We start from the raw sequence: 18,398 nt of genomic DNA on the forward strand, positions 1-18,398 counted from the left end.
GGGATAAGCCAGCTCAAGGGGCCCCTCCAGCTTTGGGGCCCTGGGCAGCTGCTCCATTTCCACCCCCCTAACACAGGCCCTGCCTTTCCCCTCCCACCTTGTTGTCTATCTTTAATTTCTTATAAAAGCGCTGCAGCCCACCGTCTCTGACAACTTCCTGTTTCCGCTATTGCTAGCCACAGCGCTTTTCTAATAAATTAAAGATAGACACACAGCGGGCGGGAATGGATGCCAACAAAGGGGTATGGCAGAGACTGCTAACCAGCAGGCATGCTGGCTAGTAGCAAGGTGATGCTCCTAGCCTCACAAGAAGTTTTCCCCCACAGAATGGGCAATTTTTGGGGAGGTCATGACCTCTGAAGGGCCCCTCTGTTCCGAAGCCTATGACATCTTTAATTGCCAATAGCCTCCTAGGAAGTGGCATCATGAAAAGACAGTAGGAAAAACCCCCAGCAGCCTACCATTAACAACTTGCCGAAACCTGGCTCACTTCCGACTCAGATCCTCGCATTACTGAATTCTGCCCAAACGGATACAAACTAGAGCTAGTTTGCAGAGAAAACAGAAGAGGTGGAGGTCTAGCAATCATTGTAAAAAACAACCTCAACATTAAAGTCCTAATCAAGCACTCTACCCCTCACCTAGACCTTCTTGCCTGCCAACTCTCTGACAATTCTCTCACAGGAACTCTGAACTGCCTTCTATGCTATGTCACACCAGGAAAATGGAACACCTCTAAACAAGAACTAGAAGAATTTATCTTCCAGAATTCCTTATCTTCCCCACACAACCTGATCCTAGGAGACATCAATCTCCACCTAGAAGACCACACCTCCAAACAAGTAGCAGACATTCTTTCATTCCTCAACACCCTATCTTACCAGATACTCAATCCTGAACCCACACATGAAAAGGGCCATCAACTTGACATTGCCGCTTACACGTCTCCCAACCTCAACACACAAAACATCCACATCACCAACGGCTCTTGGAATCCAACCTTATGGTCCGACCACTACAAGTACACCTTCACCATCAACTGGGTGCATAATAACATCAAACCTATTCCAAGCACAACCAGCTTCAAGTCCAGACAGAAAATCGAACCCACCACCTTCTGGGACACAGTAGACCCAGCATTAGACTCAAACAACCACAAGGAATTCATAAACACATGGCGTTCCATTAGTGAGACCGCTTTAAACAAACTAGCACCACTAAAAACAAAAAACAAAATATGCAGACCATCAGACAAATGGTTTGATGCCGAACTCCTACACCTAAAGAGGCTTTGCAGACAACTAGAAAGGACATGGAAAAAACAGAAACAAGACCACAATAAAACAGAATGGAGATCCCAAATCAAACAATACAAAATCAAACTGAAGGAAAAACGAAAAGATTACTACTCCAAACTCATTGGCACTGAAAAACCAGACACCAAAAAACTTTTCAGCATTGTAAAAAACCTCACGGATACCAAACCCTTCCTCGCCACCCAAGGAACCCAGACTCCAACAGCTTCACAACTATCGGACCACTTCAAAAATAAAATCATCACAATCAGAGCCACATTCAACAATTCTCAAAATATCATAGAAGAGATACTAATAAAACCCACAAATGACGAAGCCATCTCAGCAGATAGGACCTGGACCAACTTCCCAACGACACAATGGTCAGACCTGGACCGGCTGTACAAAAAATACAGCAAATCCTCCTGTGATTTGAACAACTGTCCCCCTTACCTATTAGCTACAGCATCCACCAAATACATAGCTTGTCTCACGCTATGGTTGCAAACCACTCTCAGGGAAGGTCAGTTTCCTCCGGAACTTGGCGAAATCATAATCACTCCCATACTAAAAGACCTCAAAGGCCCAATAGACAACCCAACAAATTATAGACCAATCGCTTCTATCCCACTATACATCAAACTCATAGAGGGTCTAGTAGCACAATATCTATCCAACTACCTAGAAGACCACCACATTCTGCATCAAACTCAATCTGGTTTCAGAGCTAATCACAGCAAAGAAACATTACTGGTATCTTTACTAGATATAGCCCGACAGCACCTCAGCAAAGGAAACAAGTTACTAATCATCCAACTCGACCTTTCAGCAGCATTCGACTTAGTAGATCATCCAATACTTCTCCAGATACTAGATGCCATAGGAATAACTGGTAAAGTTCACAACTGGTTCCAAGGATTCCTTCAAACAAGATCATATAGAGTTAAGTCAAAAGATCTTTTATCTGACCCCTGGACAAACCCCTGCGGAGTACCACAAGGATCCCCACTATCGCCCATACTATTCAACCTCTTCATAGCTTCCTTAGGCACTGCCCTAGACACCCTAAATATAACTTCTTTCAGCTACGCAGATGACATAACCATCATTTTCCCATTTGACATCCAAGACCCCATCTCCAATGGACGCCTGAAAACAACACTGGAAACTATAGAAAAATGGATGACGAACCATAAGCTAAAACTGAATGCGGAGAAAACCAAATTCCTACTACTAGAGAAGGAACAAAAACCATCACTAACAGAACTGGAAGTCAACGCAATCAAATATCCTATACAGAACACTCTCAAAATTCTAGGAATACAATTAGACAGACGCTGCACTATGCAGACACAGATACACAAAGTCATACAGAAGGCATTCTTCACCATGCGAAACCTAAGAAAGTTCTTTACCAAAGAACACTACAAGATCATTGTACAATCCCTCACACTCAGTACCTTGGATTACTGCAACAGCCTCTACCTACCATGCCCAAACAACATGATAAAACAACTACAGACCGTTCAGAACACAGCCATCAGACTCATCTACTGTCTCGGCAAATTTGACCACATCACCCCCGCCTATGTAGACTCTCACTGGCTTCTGATAAAAGCAAGAACTCAATTCAAGTTCTATTGTCTTCTATTTAAAGTAACACATGGAACTGCCCCCTGTTACCTAAACAACCGCCTATACCGCTACCACTCATCCAGATCAAGGAGAACTCAAAACCTATTCACCTTCCCCCCTCATAATGGTACCTGACGTAAGAAACTATACGACAGCCTTCTAGCGATGCAGGCAGCGAAAATTGACCCCACCATCACCAAACTAATGATCAACACAACAGACATCAAAGTGTTTCGAAAAGAAATCAAAACATTTCTATTCAAAAAACACATCCTTACTAACTAGTCTCCTCCCCTTTCGCACAAGCTCTCCCTCTCTTGAATATCACATTAGTCAACTCCTAGAACCTTTCCTTCCAAAAATACTCAGATTCCTAAATAAGCATTTACCTCACTATCCAACAAACTTCTTACGTCATTGTTAAATAACTTCTCGTCTGTAACCCGTATATACTGATATTCTCCACTATATCCTGTTATCACTTGATTCTCTGATATGTAATTCTTATAATTGAATCCTCTACCACACCATGTAAAGTACATGAATCACTGTTATGTAATTTCTCTAGATAATCTGTTATGTAATTTCTCTAGATAATTTTTGTTACGCAATTCTCTCGGTAATGTCCAGATCTCTTATAATTTGTAATCCGCCTAGAACCGCAAGGCACAGGCGGAATAAAAATCACTAATGTAATGTAATGTAATAGTCCTGTATGTCCTAATACAATAAAGAAACAAGCTTATAAATATCCAGGCTCAATCTCAAATGCACTTAATATAACAAGTTACCTTCATTTCTAGCGCTCCACACACTTTAAATAGCAGTATATCAAATCCATGACCCCCCTTTACCAGGAATAGACTTAAACTTGAGATTCGCGTACGGAATTAAACTAGCCGTATAAGTCAAACATAATTAAACGTAAGAGGAATAACTATATAACGTAGCCATCGCTTTGCATCAACAAGATAACTTTCCCCCCTCCCTAAACATCTACTAAAAGAGCACTACTTTTAAAACAGTTTCTCTTCCTACAGCAGACGGCGAGATCCAAGCGCATATCTAGCGCTCCTCTTCCTATTTCTTTACTTATTTGTTTCTTTTTTTCACACTTACCTTCGTGTCCGCTTTCTACCTTCCCACTTTATCGTTTAATAAGAAATAATAAAACCGAAAGCTCAATAACTAAATACAAATACCATACGTTAATAAAATGCTTTCATCAATATTGCTTGTCTTTCCTGCACACTTTAAAAGTTGCGCGTTCGCCTCTAGCACCCAATCAGAAGCACCCTGGTTAAGAAACACAACTACCATTGGTTACTGTGGCTAGCGTGGCAGCCTGGGAAAAGCAATTTTTTTTTTTTTTTTAATCCGCGCTACGTAGGTTATAAGAAATCGATCTCCGATATCTCTCTTTAGGAAAATAAAATGAACATCAAGTTCGCTGTTATATCGATCTATTTCTATAGGGTATAATATATATGCGACAGCCCATAAACAGTTCCTGGAGAAGGGCGCTTCCAAGTCACGTGAAACAACTCCCTGAACAAAGACTACTGGAAAGCGAATCACCCGTTAAGCGTACCATTAAAATAGATGTGTTATCTAACACTAACTGGTCGTTTCTGGTAGTCCTCGTGGATTCGACCTTGGGGGTGGAATTATGTGATTTTTCCCATTGATTCGTGAGGCTGAGAACTGGAGAAGGAGAAGGGGAGTGTGTCTGCTGGTAAGCGTAGAGTTTAGAACAGGGTTAAAATGAGACTTAAGGCGTTTCCTTTTATTGAATTGCTTCTTTTCCAGAGCCACATCCCAGCTCTGTTAGGTATTTCCTCGCGTCAGAGTATTTTGTTTGGGCCTAGGTCTTGAAGAGAGTAGCTGACCACCTCTTTAATAGAATAATTCAAAGAATCGATAATGAAGTCGCTCAAAACCAACCATCATGCGTAATTTATCGGTTTATTCTGCGTCCCCGCCCTAGTCATTACCCAATTAGTCAGTCTCTGTCTCTCTGTTTTATATTCTCTTGTCTTACACTTTAATACCTTCCTGGCAATTAATGAACTTGGTGCACTTTACAGAATCTGCCTTGTCACTTGTTCTGTTGCAGCTCTGCTGTCATCGCGGGGGGCGGGGGGGAAACCCCCCCCCAAACAAAACAGGCTGTTACTTAGCTCCCCACTATCAGATTCTACTGTCTGTAAACCTGAGCTACTGTATGTGGTGTAGCAAATTCGAGCTGGTTTCTCTCTCAGACGTCGCTAACGAGTCTTCTCTACCTTCTTGTCTCCTTCCCCCTCCAAGTTTATTGGGCCTGCCTTTCCTCCTAACCATAAATATTTATCTACTGAATTTGTTCTTTTCCTCGCATATGTTATTGCTCAAGGTGGTGCTAGCACTAGGTAGCTGCTTTTGGTGGTATAACTGCGGGAGCAGCAATCTCTTCTCAATCTGCATCTCCAAGTTACTGGTATCAGCAATTGAAAGCGCTGCCCATGGCAGCATCCAGAGCCTTTCCTCTTGACACTACCCATCCTGCTGGAAACAGGAAGTTACATCAGAAGATACTACTACTGTACTTATTTCTATAGCGTTACTAGACATACCAGTCAGTGCAGTACATCAAAACATAGAAGAGAGTCCTTGCTCTAAAAAAAGCTCACAATCTAGTCAAGACAGACAAACTGGTCAAGAAGGTGCTCAGGTGGGGGAATTACAAAGGGAATGATAACATAGATATTGGTGCTTAGCAGGTGGGTTGGAATTTAGAATTGAAAGTGGCTTCAAAGAAGTGAGCTTTGAGTGGAATTTTATAGTGCCAGAAATGGAGCCTGAAGTACCAAGTCAGACAGTTTGTTCCAGGCATACCATGCAGCAAAGTAGAAAATACAGGACCTGTTGCTTCAGATGGAAGGCTCTGTTTTTTTTTGTGAATGCCTGCCACTGTTAGCAACTTCTAGAGCAGTGACTCTCAGCTGTGTGCCACAGCACAGTAATATGCCCTGAAGAGATTCTGGGTGTTCCAGAAAAGATTCCAGAATTTTACTTTATTTTAAAAAATTCCCTTAATACACTAGAATAGATGACCGTCAGGTACGCAAGAGTCTGTCAATGTTATGAGCATCTATGTGTAAGGATACAACTACCCAGACGTGCATCATTCTTTGATGCGATTGGTCCTTGAAAACTAACGACAAGTAATTTTATTTTTTATGCATTAGTTATCCTGACTTGAGCAACAAAGTAATCAAGGCTTTGCTACCATTTGGATCTTATCTTTGTGAACTTGGATTTTCAGCACTGACGGAAATTAAATTGGAAGAAATAGAACAATTGCAGGTGGTGGATGATGAAATGCGTGTTTGCTTATTGACTATTGAGCCGCGTTTTGAGTTAATTTGTACTCAAAAACAAGCACATCTATTGCATTGATTAACAATTCTATCTACACCCCCTTTTACTAATCCACTATAGCGGTTATTAGCGCAGGGAGCTGCATTGAATGCTCATTGCTGCTCCTGACGTTCAAAAGAATTCCTATGAGCATTGGGAGCAGCGCAGAGCATTCAGCATGGCTCCCTGCACTAATAACCGCTATTGTGGTTTAGTGAAAGGGGGAGGTTAGTTTCACGTTATTACAATTTCCCATACATAGCGCTCAAATTTAATTTTTTGTTGTTTTTCCAGTTTTATAATTTCAATTATAATGTGCCTTGAAAAACATTTGCTCCATTTAGTGTGCCAGAACTAAAAAAGTTTGAGACACTGTTCTAGAGTAAAGAGACTTTTGGAGGGGGTGGATAGAAGCTGAGAGGTTGGATAATGGGAGGGGAAGGGATAGAAGGAGAGATGCTAGACAAGATGAGGGAAGGGCAAGGAGATTTTTTACATGAAGGGAAGGAAAGAGTGAAGAGATGCTGACTATGGGGGGAAAGGAGGGGAAGATGCTATGCTATTCCTGGGGAATGGAGAGGGAGAAAAACATTGTTAGTGGAAGGAAAAGAAGCATTGGGGGAAGAAGGAAGAGGATGGGGATATGCTAGGCTTCAAACGTGGGGGGGGGGGGGGAAGGAGAGAGACCAGCTAAGAAGAGGTATGCTGAAATAGAGACCAACCAAATATCAGTTATGGTGCTGAAAATCCCCCTCCCACTGACCAAAAGTGGGTCCCACTCCAAACTCACTCTGACCCCTCCTACAACAAAAGCAGATCCCCATCTATAGGTTCCTTGAGGTCTACTTTATAAACCCTGGTGGTCTAGTGGCCTTGATGGGGCATGAGTGATCCAAGTCGCTCCTGCCCATTCCAGCTCCATTCTCAAAATGGCTGCCCAAACCTTCTGAAGCTGTCTTACGAGGCTGTTGCGGGATGTCATGGCAGTCATTTTGACTACAGAGCTGATTGGCAGGAGCAACTGGGGATCACTCCTGTCCCAATCAGACCAACAGGGTTTATAAGGTAGGCCTCGGGGGGAGGGGTGGTTTCTGTCTAGGTAGGGGGTGGAGGGAGGCCTGTTTTCATTTGGGGAGAGGGAGTATCAGTTCTATTTTTTTCTTCAACTGAAACCATACAGTGAATTTTGGCTGCAGATGATAAATAAAAAGTTTTGATCACCTTCTATGCTGGACCCCCAACAGAGAGAGAGAGAGAGAGACAATGTGTGTGTGTGGGGGGGGGGGGAAGAATACTGGGCCCAATAATAAATCCAACCCCTCCTTTCTGAGCACACTACCAAAACCCTTATCTACACCCTCACCACCTCTCTTAGATTACTGCAACTTGACTCTCAGGTCTTCCGCTCAACCATCTCTCTCCCCTTCAATCCGTTCCAAATTCTGTTGCAAGACTCATATTCCATGAGAGCTGCCATTCTTACATTAACCCCTCCTCAAGTCACTTCATGGGCTCCCCATTCATTTCCGAATACAGTTCAAACACCTCTTATTGACTTTAAACTGCATTCACTCTGCAGCCCCTCAGTATCTTTCCTTATTTATCTCCACCTACATGACCCCCCCACCACCACCCCTTAAACTCCATTGGGTAAAAGTCCCTCCTGTCCGTACCCTCCTCCACTGCCAACTCCAGGTTCCGTCCCTTCTGTCTTGCTGTGTCATATGCTTGGAACAGACTGCCTGAGTCATTATGTCAGGCTCCATCGAGCAGTATTCAAATCAATGCTAAAAGTTCACTTCGAGGCTGCTTTGAACTAACTCCTATTCTGTTACGTCCCTTCCGGATTCAGTATGCTAGATGTTCAATTCCTTCTCACAATCCTGGAGGTGCAGAAATCGTAACACTTTTCTGAGCACATGCTTCTCCCACCTTAGAGAGATAGTTAGAGCCCCCTGTTTCAATTTCTGCAAGCAATCCATGCAGAAGACTTCTGCTGTATTCTGCTGCTTTTTCTTATTTATTTATTTATTTTTTTGCTTAAGTTTTGTATTTTTTTGATGGCTTGAGTACAGTGAGACCCCTTTCCAGAGGCCCTCTGTTGGAGGAAAAGGTACAGTCTCGCAGAGCCAGACTGCTGCTTCATAGAGAAACTATGGTGGAGCCAGCCTGCTGTATGCCAGACTTGGGGTCCATACCCCTGGGAGTTTGCTTGCCCTCTGACCTTTACAGGGGTTTAAGCTCAGGCTGTATACATCCTGAGTAAAATTCCTCCGGGTTTCAGGGAGCAGGCTGTGTTTCCCGCTCCTGGTCACATGGAGAGGATCCGTGGGGGTGGAGTTGGTGTCCGTCCGACTGGCAGTCCAAACATAGAAACATGATGGCAGATAAAGGCCAAATGGCCCATCTAGTCTGCTCATCCACAGTATCTTCAAGTCTGCTCATTTTGGTGCTGTTCTGAGGCAGAAAATCCTTTCCTCCATTCAGCTGCAGTTTAAACAGAGCTGACAGGCACGCACTGCACTGCACAGACTGTGAAACATGATGGCAGCTAAAGGCCAAATGGCCCAACCAGTCCGCCCATCCTCAGTAACCATTATCTCTTCCTCTCTCTAAGAGATCCCACTTGACTATCCCAGGCTTTCTTGAAATCAGATACAGACTCTGTCTACACCACCTCTACTGGGAGACTGTTCCACGCATCTACCACCCTTTCTGTAAAAAAGTATTTCCTTAGATTACTCCAGAGCCTATCACCTCTTGTACAATTCCTCTGTAGTCTGCACGGTCGTCAATCCCTTCCAGCCCTGATCTGGAGGGAACTCAAAATCAATGGTTTGACGATGACTCCTGTGACACTCCCCTGGAATTTCAGTTTCTTTTCCTATAGCCCTTGCTTTAGGGCAGGGGTGTCAAAGTCCCTCCTCAAGGGCCACAATCCAGTCGGGATTTCCCCAATGAATATGCATGAGATCTATTAGCATACAATGAAAGCACTGCTTGCAAATAGATCTCTTGCATAGTCATTGGGGAAATCCTGAAAACCCAAATGGATTGTGGCCCTCGAGGAGGGACTTTGACACCCCTGCTGTAGGTGCTCATCTTTTCTGCTCGTGTTTTATTTTCCTAAATTCTAGTATCTTAATTTGATATTTGGCGCAGGTCTTGCCTTAATGCTGTGGATCCTTTGATGGGAGATTGCAGACTTTTCTATATAAAATTGTCTGCATCCGGGGGGGGGATCCCTGCCACTGCAGTAAACCCCCTGGACAGCCTGCAGGTCAGATCGGGCTTCAGGTTCAGGAGCTAACTCCAGGTTTGTCTGCTAAGGGGTAGAGCACAGGCTTCACAGCTCTGTGGAGGTGCGTTTGTGATCGGGACCAGACTCTGTACCTTCCCTGATTGTTCTGGAGGTCTGGGTAGTCACTGACTGGGGTGACTGAGCAGGTGAGGCAGTCAGAAGAAGTGAAAATCCTGTTTTCCAGCTTCCTATTCACACCATCCGGCGAGTCTACTCTATTGCAGATTTTGGTATCATCTGCAAAGAAGCAAATCTTACCCAAGAGCCCTACAGCAATATCATTTATAAAAATGTTAAAAGAATAGGCCCAAGAACAGAACCTTGATGCACACCACTGGTAACATCCCTTTCCTCATAGTGATCTCCACTCAAATCAGTTCTTGACCCAGCCAGTCACTTTGGGACCCATCCCAAGAGCACTCAGTTTATTTATTAAGCGTCTGTGTGGAACACTATCAAAAGATTTGCTAAAATCTAAATACAGTGTTCCCCCGTGAGTTCACGAATCGCGAACTCGCTCATTTGCAGCTCGACTTTACCGCAAGTGATTTTCTTCACCCACCAGCACTCCAGCTGCCCTCTCCTGCCTTTTGACAGGTGAAAAACCACATTCATGGGTTTTTTTTAAATTCGCAGGGGTTTCCCGTGAATTTCGGGGGAGTACTGTATACCACATCTAGCGTACTCTCTCTATCCAATTCTCTGGTCATCCAGTCAAATAAATTGATCAGATTTGTTTGACAAGACCTAACTGTAGTGAATCCATGTTGCCTCCAGTTCTGTAATCCACAGGATTCCAGAAACTTCATCATTCTCTGTTTTAAATTCTTTCCATTAATTTGCTTACCACTGTTGTCTGCTTTCTCCCTGCTTCCCCGACATGGTGGGCCCACAAGCCTCCCCCCCCCCCCCGACATCAATTCTGATGTCACAGAGGAAGTTCCAGCCGGCCAGCCAATCGCTGCCTGGCTGGCCCAGAACTTCCTCTCTGATGTCAGAATTGACGTCGAGGGGGAGGGAAGGAAGGCTTGTGGGCCTGATGTGTTGGGAAAACAAGGAGAAAGCAGATGACCACTGTAGCCCAAAACAGAATGCAAGGGGGTCCCTTGAAGCCGTGGGGTCCGGGGCAGCTGCCTTCTTTGCTTCCCCCTAATGCCAGCCCTACACATTTCTTAAGTCAGGTCTTGCAGTTAGCAACCTTTTAAGATTGGTTTCTTCCATTATACTCCAGTCGGCTGAAGCCACCTATGGAATAATGCCACGTCATCTGTTTAGATATTTAGTTTCAGTTTCATGCGGTAGGTAAGATTGGCAACACGGGCCAGCCCTCCCCAGGCAAAAAGTAAGATCATAAGCAACGCCGGGGGGTTGTGTGTGTGGCCATGTTGCCATTTGATGCTGGGGGGGCGGCCTGTTTTGAGAAAAAAAAAATTTTGGGAATATTTAATGGTCTGTTTGCCCTCCTTCAGCGGGCCCCCTGACCATTTTGAGACCTAGGCATATGCCTACTGGGCCTATCCTTTAATCCGGCCATGGTACTACATGCATGCAGGGTCTGGCATTAAGGTTTCATTTGTTTATATTAGGACTTTTAATTTGTGTTCCTGTATTTGCATAGGGTTGATTTGTGTTCTGCCTGTGTGATCAAGGACAGATGTTCTGGTAGGAATGAATGACGACAAAAGTTATTGGTGTCATGGGCCAAAGTAGGAACTTATTTGTTGGCTCTCCTTCACCCCTTTTGGACTAAAAACGGCCCTCGCTTTATGGAAGCGGGGAGGAGAGAGAGGACAGAAGCAGACTTTTTACTGCCAGTTGCGGCAATATCACTACCACAGCCGGCGTTGAAAAAGCCTAACGTGGCTTCATAAAACAGGGGTGTGTGTCTGTGGTTATGAAGCCACATTAGGGTTTTTTAAAAAATCTCTGGCTGCGGTGGTAAAAGATCCGATGCTCATAGAATTCATATGACCATCAGATCTTTTACCGCTGTGGTCTGCAATAAAAAACCCTAATACAGCTTCATAAAAAGAGAGGTTTATTTGTTAATTTGTAAAGTGATGATTGCTATTTCTCAGTTTTTTCAAATTTACATCTATCTTTTTATTTTGCACAATATTGGACATGCATCACTGTTTTCTGTAATGTTTCATTGTATGCAGAGCCCAGCTTCTTGCTTTTTACAGCAATATTTACAGTGTATACATATATCACAGGTGCAAATAGAAATGTTATTCCATTTCAAGAATGAAAAATGAAAACTTGAGGTGAAAATTGTAAAAGCATAGCAAATTACAATTAGACCCTGACAGTAAAAGTCTCTATATTTCAGTCATTCCTGTTACTGTTTAAAGTAAATGTTCACTAGCATTGGTTCACATGCTTCAGCACTGTCCTTTTAGAAATCTATGACCAAGATAGTAAAAGCCACCCCGATGCAGCAGACTAAGGCTTGATCCTCAAGGCCTAGTTACTTCACAGCCTGTTGGAGCACATCCCCAAGGAAATTTACCCTTGCATCTTGGAGTTGGGTTAAATGAACAAAAAATAAAAAAGGCCTGTTTAACTTTTGTCTACATATTTCTATTTTAACCACCCCCCCCTCCCTTTTACAAAACTGCAGCATGGTTTTTAGTGCCGGCCGGTGGTAACAGCTCCAACATAAGCATCAAAACTGTTACGCCGTGGCCAGTGCTAAAAACTGCTACGATTTTGTAAAGGGGGGTAATTTGTGATTGCATATTCCACACTGGGCAAGGTGTATTCTGTGTGTATAAAAGACATGGTTCTCTGATAGAATTGACTGTGAAGGATCAATCTGTACTAGTCTGGTTTGTTTAGTTTTACAGTGGGTGTATTGATGTTCTACTGCTCACTGCAGTATGTAAGATGTTGCCTTTTCTTGAGTGAGAGGTGGATTGTTACTAAAAATTATGTTTTTCATATAGATGAGGGGGGGGGGGGTCAAAATATGCTAGGTAAGCCACTGGTTTCCGCTAGTTCCAGCAGTGCATCAGATTCAGACAAGGCTCATGGAGGGTGAGAGTGAGAAGGTTGTGAGCCTACCAGGACAGATAAGGAAAATACTAGAATGCCTGAAAGAAAAAAAAATTATACATCGCCCTGAACTTCTCCAAGACAGAGCTGTATATCAAATGCCAATAAACATATATTTAAAAAAAACCCAAAACAAACCCCACACATAAAACCTTAAAAATGAGCGACATATTCTTAATCTAAACTAAACTTTACGCGCCATCTCCACAAGCGTAGAGCTCGGCACGGTTTACAGGGTTAAGATAAAAAGGAACTAAGAAGATAGAGTGAAACCTGGCATCTCTGACAAATAGGCTGGTATGGATGAGAAGATGTAACCGGAAAGGCTTAATAAATTAGATGAGCATATGATAAGGAAACTGGCGTGCAAAAACAGATTGCTGCGGCTCTAGGAAGGGTGGTGGTGGTGGTAAGAGATAAAATAAGTAAAGGTAGGCGCATGCGATGAGAAACCCAGCGGTAGGGGCAATAGGGTGAGAAGGGGAGGGTAAGGCCAATAGTTTCCGTCGGTTGTTGGCTCAGGCCTCACAGTGTCTACTCCCCTCCTCCCTAGCGATAGGAGCTGCAAGTCAGCGTGTGATCTCACAGACCGCAGTACAGCCGAGACTAAGTTGGCACAGCGGCACCGGCGGCAGGTAAGGGAAAGCTATTAGGGCCGAGATCTGGGCTGCGGTATTGGTCAGAGAGCACGGTTCAAATTGTCCGAGCTTCCGGACAAAGGGAAAGAAATAGTGGCAATTATTTCCTTGCCTGGAAAAGAAAAAAACTTGACCGGCGGAGGCACCGGAAGGTTTCGTGAGTCGCTGGGCCTGCCCCGCTGATCCGCCATTGGTGGAGGCCAGCGGGGAAAATGGCGCCTGGGAGGGCGGGAGGCTAGGGAGGAGGACATGCCCTGAGAAGCGTGTGAGAGAGCTGAGGTTAGGAGCTAGCTGGTATGTTGAGTTGCACCCGCCGGCTCATCCTCAACCTCCCTGGGTCCTTCGTTGGCTTCGCCAAGGCCGCCTGTACTTCGCCGATTCCTGGGTAAGAGTGGGGGAGCCCTGGTAGCTACCGTACTCCACATTCCGCTGCATCAGCTTTTATTCTTCCTAACAATTTTTTTTTTTTCAGTGTTGTTTATTTTGTTCTCGGGTGTCTGGTGATTTGAAAACGCTGCACACTAATAGAAACCGATGATTCAGCATTTACTACCTTTTAGTGTTTGGAGAAGTCTAGCCTCTCACTCTTGCTAGCGAAAACAATATCCTGATTTCTCCGAATATTGCTGTGACAGGATGTTTGTTGATTTCTAGTGTATTGGACCACCAGACTGTCCCATTAATCCCCCGTTAAACCAACGTACAGTTTAAGTGCCGTCATTCTACTTGACTGTAAATTATATCAGTTTGTGTTTTTCATTTTATAGCAGCTATTTCTTTGTTTACTTAAACGTATGTTTTTTTTCCAATAACCTAATAGTAAGAAGAATTGTTTCCATAATAATTAGGATGATCAAATACTTTGAAACTAACAGGAAAAAAAAAGACTTAATAGAAACATTGTCTTTCTCACCCATTATCAGCTATAGGGCCTGTAAAGTGTCTCATTGCTTATACTCATTACTTAGCAAATGGTCTTAAGATCGAGATTATTCTAGGGCTGATGCACAAAACTACAGTGGGCAATTGCTAGCGGCTGTTGAGAGTCTGCACTGACACTATTGGTTGCACAATGCAGAACAGTTTAGTGATTTGAAGTTTACTTGAGCCATAGACATTGGCTTATACGTCTGAGTAATGTTTTTAAACAAGGCTATCTTGCTGCATTGCAAAGAAGGATATAGGCTGAAGCATAGCCAGACCTTACATTTTGGTTGGGCCCAGAGCTAATATGTGTTGGCACTGGGCACTATATAACATAGTAATGTGTCTTGTGGAGAGATACCACCTTAGATAATACCTTAGAGTGCATTTGATGATGGATTCTAAGTAGTCTGCCCAACAGCTGTCCTGCATCATCATAAACCACATGCTGTCACACTGTCAACATCAAGTTGTTTTTTCTTTTACACCTATTGTGGAATCTGTATCATACAGAATATAGCCAGAATGTTTCCTGTTGCAGGTTTCCATAGAAAGTATATTCAAATTATCCCAGGACAAGCAGGCAGCCTATTCTCACATGTGGGTGACGTCATCCAAGGAGCCCAGATGCAGACAGCCTCGCAAGCAGACTTGCTTGTAGAAAACTTCAGAAGTTTCGAGTCTGCCACACCGCGCATGCGCGAGTGCCTTCCCGCACATCTCAGTGTGCGTTTCCTCAGTTCTCAGTTTTTCGCGGAGCTGAGAAATCTGTCTTTGATGCTCTGCGCTGAACTTAGTTTGCTTTGTGCTATCTCTCACCGCAGCTCGTGTTTCATTTTACTTATTACTGTGTCGCTGTGCATTTCTTTTGGTTTTTGTTTAAAAAAAAAAAAAAAAGTTAATTTTTTTGTTGACTGACTGGCGAGGTCTGTTGCATGCCCTCAGCCTGCGGGCTTCGACTTCGTGGCAGCTATCTTCCCTTCTATGTCCTGGCCGGTCACGGGCTTCAAGAAGTGTAGCCAGTGCCAGCGTGCGATCTCCCTCACTGACCCACACTGCTGGTGTCTTCAGTGTCTGGGGCCTGCCATTGCCCGGAGTCGTGTGTTCGCTGTGCTACTCTTCAACCTCAAGCCCTCAAACGTCGTTGAGTTCAAGTGGAGAAGATTTTCAGTATGGAAACCTCTGCTGTACCCTAGACCTCCGACTCGGTCAGGCCTGCTGCGGGGTGCCCTCCTGCCTCCATGACCTCGACTCAGACCTTCCTCATTTGGATCGTCCTCGACCTCGAGTAAATCTGCCAAGTCTTCTCCTGAGCTTCCCTCAGGTCAGATACCTCAGCAGACAGTTCCAGCGGTGGTCCGCAAACTACCCAAGCATCATTCTTCCAAGTCGAAGCATTCTTCATTTTCGACTTCTGGCGGATCAATTGTCCTTTTCATTCTTCCTCTGTCAAATGGCTGAGGACCTGGATCTCAAATTGGAAGCTGGTTCTAAGTACTCTAAGGAGTATTTAGAGGAAATGAGTATGCCTCTACCTCTTGCGAAGTCTCTCAAACTTCCTCTGAACAGGCTTCTTTCTCGGACTTTCAAATGAAACCTGGAGACTCCTTATGCCATTCCTGCTATTCCAGGAAAGCTGAAATCGAGGTATAGAACTCTACATTGCAAGGGCTTTGAGAACTCCCAACTATCTCATCAGTCCCTTCTTGTGGAATTTTCTTTAAAGAGGAGTCATCCTTCCAGGGTCTATGCTAATGTACTTCCTGGCAGAGAGGGCAGGACCATGAACAAGTTTGGCTGTCGTCTTTATCAAAATTTGATGATGGCCTCCAGGGTTTTAAATTATAATTTTATCTTTACTACTTATTTCAAGTATTTTATTGATATACTCCCTGGTTTTTCTAAAGACCTTGGTCAACACAGGCTTTTAGAGTTCCAGCAAGTCATTGCTACCTTGGTGAAATTCAGGTTGCACCTTCTTCAGTCCTTTCATGATGCCTTTGAACTTTCCTCTAGGGTCACTGCTTTCTCAGTAGCGATGCGCCGCCTTGCCTGGCTTCGCAGCATTGATATGGACCCTAACATTCAGGATCATCTGGCCAATATTTCTTGTGAAGGCAATGACCTCTTTGATGAATTCATAGAGGCCGCCACCAAGAAGTTGTCTGAGCATGAGAAATCCTTTGTTTCCATCGTCAGACCAAAACCTAAGCCAGCTCCTCCTAAACTGCCTCTTCCATCCTATCAGAGGTGTTATCCTCCGAGGGCAGCTGCTTACACTCGAGCACCCCCCCCAAGAAACAACATCAGCAGAAGCAACAGAAACCTCAGCCTTCTTCTACACCAAAGGCTTCTCAGCCTTTTTGATTGTCTCAAACAGAGCATAATCTCCATTGTTCTGCCTCTGTCCTCTCTTCCCATAGGAGGTTGTCTCCATCATTTTTACCATTGATGGGAGACCATTACATCCGACCTCTGGATGTTGTCAATAATCAGGGAGGGGTACTCTGTTCATTTCACTCAGATTCCACCAGAGCTTCCTCCAAGAGAGTATCCTTCCAATCCATCCCAGACTGCCCTTCTTCTTCAGGAAGCTCAAGCTCTGCTTCATCTCCGTGCCATCGAGGAAGTTCCCTTGGAACAGCAAAGCAGTTTTTTTTTTCTCCTGCTACTTGCTAGTTCAGAAGAAAACGGGTGATCTGCAGCCTATACTGGATCTCAGGGCTCTCAACAAATTTTTGGTCAAAGAAAAATTTTGCTTGCTGTCCCTGGCATCCCTTTATCCCCTTCTAGATCAGAACAATTGGTTATGTTCTCTAGATCTCAAGGAGGCTTACACGCACATCCCCATTCATCCAGCCTCCCGTCAGTACCTTAGATTCAGGTGGGGAATCTGCATTTTCAGTATAGAGTGCTACCTTTCGGCCTGGCATCATCTCTGAGTGTTTCTCCAAGTGCCTAGTGGTGGTTGCAGCAGCTCTGCGGAACCATGGTCTCCAGGTGTTCCCCGGCCTGGCATCATCTCTTGAGTGTTTCTCCAAGTGCCTAGTGGTGGTTGCAGCAGCTCTGCGGAACCATGGTCTCCAGGTGTTCCCCTACCTGGACGACTGGCTTATCAAAGATTCAACATCTCAGGGGATTATTGTAGCGACCCAACGGACTACGTGGTTCCTACAAAGCTTGGTATTTGAAATCAACTTTCCCAAATCCCACCTTCAGCCTTCTCAGAAACTACAGTTCATCAAAGCTGTTCTGGACACTATCCAACTCAGAGCATTCCTTCCTCAGCAACGTCTAGACACTCTTCTTCAGCTCTGCCACAAAGTGTCTTCCCTTTCTTCACCCTCAGTGAGACACATGATGGTATTACTCGGTGACATGGCCTCAACCGTTCATGTGACTCCTTTTGCCAGACTTCACCTCAGAATTCCTCAGTGGACTCTGGCATTTCAGTGGGCGCAGGCTTGCGACCCACTCTCTCAACACATTACAGTCACTCCTTCGTTGAGACAGTCTCTCCACTGGTGGATGCTCTCTTCCAATCTCTCCAGAGGTGTACTGTTTCAGACACCCCCTCATCAGAAGGTCCTTGCGACAGATTCCTCGACCTACGCTTGGGGTGCTCATCTCAACGGTCTCCGTACTCAAGGCACGGATCGTCAGTGTCATATCAATATGTTGGAACTCAGAGTGATCTTCAATGCTCTCAAAGCTTTCAGCATCTTTTTCACGACCAGTTAGTCCTTATTCGGAAAGACAATCAGGTCGCCATGTACTGTGTCAACATGCAGGAAGGTACAGGATCTCTCTTGTATGCTCTTTTATAATATTGAAAAAGAACAGTGATGAGTATCCTACTATTACACTTATCTTCTTGTGCTTAAGAAATGTAATGCTTTAAGAGGTTTAGTACTTAAAGAGAAGAGGCCTCAGATCCCCGTGCGTTGTCAGTGAATTAGCTCAACAACCGCACTGGACAGGGAAAGAACCTAATTGGCCTCTCCCCCTCCTGCCTACCTGCTGACCTGAGCGTTAACAAGTTCGCCAAGAGTCCACTGCCCTGGCGCAGCTATACAGCGAAACGCCAGCTAGCTGTACGTCGGCGGGAACAGACTAGGCAAAGACACAGCAAGAAGAATCTGAATTTTT

General features: G+C 44.4%; 2 protein-coding genes across 10 annotated transcripts in view; one reads left to right on the top strand and one right to left on the bottom strand.

Annotated features, from left to right (window-relative positions):
• The window catches only part of KIF11 (kinesin family member 11), a 160,656-nt gene extending 155,839 nt beyond the window's left edge, over positions 1-4,817 (bottom strand). Inside the window, exon 1 of one of the 4 annotated variants that reach the window (XM_033940197.1) lies at positions 4,522-4,817. The gene's annotated coding sequence lies outside the window, so the exon portion shown is untranslated. Of the gene's footprint in view, positions 1-3,721; positions 3,919-4,049; positions 4,236-4,521 lie in introns of those variants that run through there. The other 3 variants (XM_033940199.1, XM_033940195.1, XM_033940198.1) reach the window with 3 other exon arrangements.
• The window catches only part of IDE (insulin degrading enzyme), a 229,545-nt gene continuing 215,650 nt past the window's right edge, over positions 4,504-18,398 (top strand). Inside the window, exon 1 of one of the 6 annotated variants that reach the window (XM_033940203.1) lies at positions 4,504-4,665. Coding sequence is in view for 2 of the 6 variants with exons in the window: in XM_033940201.1 (XP_033796092.1) it covers positions 13,622-13,710 (89 nt within the window). In the remaining 4 variants the exon portion in view is untranslated. Of the gene's footprint in view, positions 4,666-12,917; positions 13,097-13,133; positions 13,323-13,535; positions 13,711-18,398 lie in introns of those variants that run through there. The other 5 variants (XM_033940207.1, XM_033940204.1, XM_033940202.1 and 2 more) reach the window with 5 other exon arrangements.

Source organism: Geotrypetes seraphini, chromosome 4 (assembly GCF_902459505.1).
Source record: "Geotrypetes seraphini chromosome 4, aGeoSer1.1, whole genome shotgun sequence".
Classification (NCBI taxonomy): domain Eukaryota; kingdom Metazoa; phylum Chordata; class Amphibia; order Gymnophiona; family Dermophiidae; genus Geotrypetes; species Geotrypetes seraphini.